The sequence below is a fragment of the Grammomys surdaster genome, unplaced genomic scaffold, assembly GCF_004785775.1.
Source record: "Grammomys surdaster isolate TR1022 unplaced genomic scaffold, NIH_TR_1.0 126086, whole genome shotgun sequence".
NCBI classification, from domain to species: domain Eukaryota; kingdom Metazoa; phylum Chordata; class Mammalia; order Rodentia; family Muridae; genus Grammomys; species Grammomys surdaster.
In genome coordinates this window covers 1,112,667-1,119,910 of record NW_021620894.1, presented here as the reverse complement: position 1 = coordinate 1,119,910, position 7,244 = coordinate 1,112,667, and the positions used below count along the sequence as shown (strand labels likewise).

Genomic DNA, 7,244 nt, shown 5'->3' with positions numbered 1-7,244 from the left:
GTGATGGTGGTGGTGGTGATGGTGGTGGTGATGGTGGTGGTAGTGATGGTGGTGGTGGTGATGGTGGTGGTAGTGATGGTGGTGGTGGTGGTGGTGATTGTGGTGGTGGTGATGGTGGTGGTGGTGGTGGTGGTGGTGGTGGTAATGGTAGAGTGGGTAATGGTGGTGGTAACAGGGCTGTTGGTGCTATATTGTTCATTCCCCCATCATATTCTAAGTTTCTAAAACTGAAAGATGACATTTACAGATTAAAAAAAAAAGAATTAACACACTTGGGAAATAAAACATGATTCACAAAACCAGAGGAAACATGAACTAATTGTTACTTTAGAGACAACAATGGTCTCTAGAGTGACTACATCCCATGAGATGATACATACATATTTGTGTAAACAGAACCCTCAATTCTTAGTCACATTATATAATCTTTCCAAATGGCAATCTCCTTTTTCACAATTGGACTGGGGTCTTTAAGTAATTTTCATTATGATACATATCTGTATACTTCCAGAATTTACTGAATGTTGAAGCCAGACATTGCCTGAAGTTTCATTTCCCTTCAGCACAGGTATTTATTTGCATGCCTAAAAACCATATGAGAAAATGTCTTATCTTGTGAGCGCTAGTTTATAGTTCAGACAATTTATGACCATATGTTGACCTTCCCTTTTAAGTGCTTTGTACTATATAAAGTATTCTCTTTAGAAAAAAATTCTGAGCTTCTGAAAGCTTGATAATAATAGTTAATACCCATAGAAACTCATAAGAAATGTGTGGTCCTAGTTGGTCTTTTATATTATTAGAAGATTTAAGTTGTACCAGATGGCTAACACTGCTTGCTACCTGTGCTTCCAGCACTTGGCCAGCTAAGGCAGGGGAATCATTACAAGCTAAAGGTCAACCTGGGCTTTGGAGTGAGATCTTGTCTCAAAAACCTGTGGTGGGAAAAAAGACAAGAATAAAAAGCTGCAGAAGAAGATTATATAAGCAAAAAAATTTGGAGTCAAGCTGTCTGGGTTTGTTCTACATTGCACTAGATATATAACATTCACCCTGTTCTGATTTTCAAACTATTTTGATCTCTGCTAATGGTTACCGAGTATGTTACTTATCATATTTAGAAGTAGAGATTCCATAAAGGAAGATAGGTAATGTTTTTAATTATTTGTCATCTAAAGTTGTTTTGTAGTGAATAAAAATAATATTCAAAATCACATCCATCTCTGATATGTCAATATGTATCTTTAGATAAGCACCTGTCTATCACTAATTCAATATACAAACCCTATAATATAATGCATATGTTCAAATATTCAAAGCATATTCCAAGGTTGTTAAAGATTCTCTTATAATTAAGAAAAAGAAAGTCACCTGACTCAATAGAGAAAGACACTTTCCATCAAACCTTACAACCTGAGTTTTATCCCCAGAAGCCATAAGAAACAGAGAGAAAACCAACCTCTGCAAGTTGTGCATACTACACATACACACACACACACACACACACACACAGACACACACACACTACACGAAATCACACTCACTACACACCAAATCTCTTTTCACAAAACTGGTTCTATGGGTGACCTTTGAAAAAATGAGCAAATTATAGACTGCAGAGGTATCAATATTTAGTAATTGTATCAGAAACAATTACCATAGTGAGACTTGTGCTGTACCTTAAGAAATGTATATAATGCTGTGCAGGGGTATCACATGCCTGTAATCCCAGGGAGCAGGAAGAAGAGAAAGGGGTATCACAAGTTCAAGGATAACCAATGCTACTTAGCAAGACTTAACTTAAAAAAAAAGAAAAAGAAAAAAGAAAGAAATGGAAAAAATTCCTCAAATATGAGAAATTAATTCAATATGTATCACAACGGCTAGTAACACATGCTTCTTAGAAACATATACTATATATGTATATATAATATATATAATTTGACATAGTGAATAAATGGTACAATGTTTTAGTATTGTGATCTAAAAATAATAGCAGCTAAGAGCACCGACTGCTCTTCCAGAGGTCCTGAGTTCAATTCCCAACAACCATATGGTGGCTCAAAACCATCTGTAATGGGATCCGATGCCCTCTTCTGGTGTGTCTGAAGACAACGACAGTGTACTCATACATAAAATAAATAGATCCTTTAAAAATTAATAGTTAAAATTAGCTAGAAAACACTTAGATACTCTACAACATGCACCTGTTCATCAAATATGACAGGACAGCAGTAAGAAATACAGAACATTGCCCTTTACTAAGCTATAAGACCTCTGAAACCCTAAGGGCTGGTCCTTCTGTCAGCAAGAAGCAAGAGTATAGAGAAGATACATGTGATACACCCAGGACAGCTCAGCACATGTCAAATGCAGAAAACCATCTGCTTCAAGCAGGTCAAGAACAATCATTCACAACTTTCTTCTCACCTACCCCACAGGATTCCCACCCAGACAACAATGGCTGCAGAAAATCACTCCACAGTGACAGAGTTCATCCTCGGGGGGCTAACTAACAGGCCAGAGTTCCAGCTACCCCTCTTCCTCCTTTTCCTGGGAATCTACATAGTCACCATGGTAGGAAATCTGGGGATGATCACCTTGATTGGACTCAACACACAGCTTCACACCCCCATGTACTTCTTCCTCAGCAACCTGTCACTCGTGGATCTCTGCTACTCCTCTGTCATTACCCCTAAAATGCTCATCAACTTTGTGTCCCAAAGAAACCTCATCTCCTATGTGGGGTGCATGTCTCAGCTATACCTCTTCCTGGTTTTTGTCATTGCTGAGTGTTACATGCTCACTGTGATGGCCTATGACCGCTATGTGGCCATCTGCCGCCCTTTGCTTTACAACATCATCATGTCTCCTGCCCTCTGCTCTCTGCTGGTGGCTTTTGTCTATGCAGTAGGACTCATTGGCTCAGCAATAGAGACTGGCCTCATGTTGAAACTAAACTACTGTGAGGACTTTATTAGCCACTACTTCTGTGACATCCTCCCCCTCATGAAGCTCTCTTGCTCTAGCACCTATGATGTAGAGATGGCCGTCTTCTTTTTAGCTGGATTCGACATTATAGTCACAAGCTTAACTGTACTCATTTCCTATGGGTTCATCCTCTCCAGTATCCTTCGCATCAGCTCCACTGAGGGCAGGTCCAAAGCCTTCAGCACCTGCAGCTCCCACTTTGCAGCTGTGGGCTTGTTCTATGGATCCACCGCATTCATGTACTTAAAGCCTTCCACAGCTAGTTCCCTGGCCCAGGAGAATGTAGCTTCTGTGTTCTACACCACGGTGATTCCCATGCTCAACCCCCTGATCTACAGCCTGAGGAACAAGGAAGTGAAGGCTGCACTAGACAAAACACTGAGGAGAAAACTCTTTTGATGTAAACCATGATCTTCCTTCATGTAAAAGTAAGTGATTATGAGCACCTGTATGATAACCTCTGCAAGCTTATACAACTGTGAACAGGAAACAGGAATCACTTCTCTTCATAGTTGGGCTCATGGCCAATCTCCTTTTCCTCATTCTCATCTTCTTTTCTATTGCTTCTATTTATAATTACTTGATTTTAAGGTAATTTTTATATTATTGGGTCTATCTCCTCTCTATGAGGCCAGTGGTAAGCAATTTTAAAATTTTCACTGATACTTTCATATATTATATCATGTATTTTTATCATATCCATCCTCCACCCCCTTCTCTTGATCTTTCATCATCACCCCCAATCAATATATCTACCTCTCATTTTTATGTCCTCTTCTTTTATTAATAACCAACTTCTCCCAATTAATACTGTTTGTATACACATTAGTGTCTGACCATCCATGAACGTGCAGGTAACCCACTGGCAAATCTCACACAAATTCACTTAATTAGTGGAATCTAAGTACTTCTAGGGTACTAGCTGCAAGTGATTCTGAGAAATGCAGTTTCCAGGTTGTTTACACTAAATAGAATGTGGATTAACGGGTTAGTTGGACAGTCTTACTTACATAGCTTTTTAGTCATTTTCTCCTGACCTTTCTCCAACATTAGATGCAATTTCCACCACTGTTGATCTGCTCTAATTAGAATTAAAGACGGGAAAACATCCCTGCTTTCTCAAAGTGAGACCTCTCAATGTAAAAAAAGAAAAGAAAAAGTGGAGGCAAAGGTATAATTCTGAGGTTGAATATATGCCTCAAGAGGATGAGGCACTGAATTTCACTTGATTTGATCAGCTCCGCAATTTCCTTACATTGATTTTTAATTATTGCTAATCTGCAAAGTGGGCAAAACCAGGATAAGAGAACTCAGTGTTCCACACAAGCCAGATCCAAATCTGTAGAGCAGGTCATTTCCATGGTAACACAGTGCTTCTTAGTTTAAGCTGCTCAACAAAATAGAGTCCTGGAGAGACTTGTGAATCATGGGACTCCTCGCTAGACTGCCCATGGATTTTAGCTCAAGAAAGGTCTATGTCACCAGAGCTAGAACATCCTGTTTTCATTCCCTGATTAGTAATGACTTTTCCCTTTTAACCTTTACCTTTTCATAGAGTTGACTCCACTCTACTTAGAACCACCAGCCCTCCCCATTAACAACCACATCCTCACAGTGAACACCTTCCTTGGGAAGATGAAGTCCTTTCTCATTAACCTTGACTTTACTTCACAAACTTTACTTTACAAACACAAATGTATGTTTTCATTCTTTGGAGCTGACCAATCTGATAGTATTGTAATGGCAAATTGCTTTACCGATTGGATGAATTTTCTCAAAAAAAATGTAGTATTTAAAGATAAGTTTATTTTGAAGATCTTTATGAAACCACCTACAATAGAGATGAACTGTGACAGACTCAACATCAAAAAATCTTTCCTATACCTTTGTGCTAAAACTGTTGTTCCTGTCACAAAAATCTCCAGCAGTAGGCGTACATAATCTGGCATACAACGCTGCTTTTAAAAACTTTTTAAACTAACATTAGTATTTTCATGATCTCAAATTGATTGAGGAAAATAAGTTTTTCTTTAGTGTTTGGTGTAGTGGGTATAAGGCTCTTCACCAAATATTTACAGAAATCCTTTGTGAATGGCTTCAAAAAATGCAAGGCCATTGCTAAATTTATAGGCTTCCGTTATGGATTTTTGTTGTATGATAGTCACACATCTTGTGGTGTTCAAAAAATAGTATATTCAGCTTATGAAACATATTGTTAGCCCTTTTCTTCTTTTCCTCTTCTTTTCTCATAACTAAAAGTATGAAGCCAGTTCAGTGATGTGTTCATCTGTATGTTAAATACTGATAGTGTTTGTGTGTACAAAGGCTAAAAAAATGCATAATTTTTCTGGAAGAAGTGTTTGATCTACCTGAAACCTATAAAATATAGTCTTTAGATGACTGCATAACAATGAAAGGGTCTTTTGTACTAAGACTTATAAGATGAGTGACAACAGTGTAGGAGAAAACTAATTCAAGGTCATTCTCAGTCCTTCCTCTTAGCCATTCAAGAATATAGCTGTCTGTTATTCCTAAAATGTCCACTTTTTGGTCATCTGTAAAATTTTCTTTATCCCTTGATTATCTCCTAAATAGTCTCAATCACATAATATTCTTCATATATACCTTCTATTTTATGTTTTGGTTCTGGTCTTCACTTGAGGTCACAGTCTAACAGTATTGACCTTGCCCACATTCACATAGCTGGTGAATAACGGGTCCACTTCACCCAAATCTTCTCCAGCTTCTCTGCTGTGGACAAGCGGATGTCTTTTGTGGACATGTTGAGGGAAACTTTCAGTCCTTACATCACCTTTCCTGAACACACCTGTTTGGACTAACTCACCACTGCTTTCTCTTTTTTATTTAAATATTTTATTTTTATGAGAATTTCATACATGAGTACTCTGTATCGACATCATTTTTATTTCTCCTTCTTACCTCTCCAACACCTCTGCACCCTCCCCTAAGTTCATGACCGCGCTTTTAATTATTATTATTGTTGGTTCAGGGTATGAAACCTGAATCTGTATAGAATCGCTCAGGAGTATATGTGATAGGGCTATTTCAGATTGGAGAACTTATCAGGGACCTTATCCTTAAGGGAAACTAATGACCCTTCTTTCAGCAGTGATTTTTTTTTTCTTTGTAGCTTTTCATCTAAGGGTTAGGCCTTATGAAATTTCCTCCATCCACATTTATCAGCTAATGTCATTACGTAAGTCTGGTTGAGGTTGTCACAGTTTCATAGGTGCAGTTTTGTGGCCATATCCAAAGATGCTATCTCGTAGCAGGTATTCTGTTCCTCTAGCTCTTAAACTCTTTGCACCCCTCTTCCATGATGATCCCTGAGCCTTAAATGTGTCTACATGTAGTTATGAATCTCTGTCAAGGTATCAGATATGAATTTCCTCCTAGTTAGCAGGCCTCAAGACTTTGAAGTTGTTGCCATTCCCTAACTACTGTGAGTAAAGTGGAAATGAACACAGTCGAGCAAGTATCTGTTGAGGAAGACACCCAGTTCTTTGACAATATACCAAAGAAGAATACAGCTAGATCCTGTGGTACATCCAGTTGTAGCTTTTTGAGAATCTTCCACATTGATGACCACAGAGGTTTCCCTGTTTGCAGCCCTAACAGCAATCAATAAGATTGTGCCTTTCTCTGAATCCAGGGATTTGTTTCAGTTGTTATCTTGATTCTAACCATCTGACTGGAGTAAGGCAAGATCTAACAGCTGTTTTAATTTGCATTTTCATAGTTGCAAAGGAAGTCAAACAAATTTTTACATATTTGTCAGCCATTTTTATTTCTTCTTCTGAGATCTTTCTCTTCAGATCCAGGGCCTATTGGGGATGAGGAGTGGTCAGTTGTTGACCTTAATGACTGAGCAAACGGAGTCTTTCTCAGAAAGTCTTTTACTAGACCTCTATCTTAAAGAGTTCTGCCTGGGTTCTCTTCAAGCGGTTTTAGCATTTAACGTTTTCCCATGGAAGTTTTTGATCCATTTGGAGTTTTTGTACCAAATGATAGATATGGGACTATTTTTATTCTTCTACATGTGGACATCCAATTTTCCTAGCACCATTTGTTGAAGAGTTTGTCTTTACACCAGTGTGTATGTTTAACATCTTTGTCAAATATCAGATGGCTATACTCATGTTTCTGTTTTCTATTCTGTTCCTCTGATTTAAATGTCTGTTGGTTTTGTGATTTGTTTTGCTGTGTTTTCTTGCCAGTACCATGCTATTTTC

At 38.2% G+C, this 7,244-nt stretch overlaps 1 protein-coding gene across 1 annotated transcript; it reads left to right on the top strand.

Annotated features, from left to right (window-relative positions):
- Positions 1–2,384: 2,384 nt before the first annotated feature.
- Positions 2,385–3,454, top strand: LOC114611209 (olfactory receptor 151). Its single transcript, XM_028755857.1, has one exon. The coding sequence runs from the start codon at positions 2,461–2,463 to the stop codon at positions 3,388–3,390; it is 930 nt and encodes a 309-aa protein (XP_028611690.1). The 5' UTR covers positions 2,385–2,460; the 3' UTR covers positions 3,391–3,454.
- Positions 3,455–7,244: the final 3,790 nt, after the last annotated feature.

Bases quoted from the DNA above. Each gene is read 5' to 3' on its own strand.
- LOC114611209 (XM_028755857.1), top strand. From the start codon at position 2,461: ATGGCTGCAGAAAATCACTCCACAGTGACAGAGTTCATCCTCGGGGGG.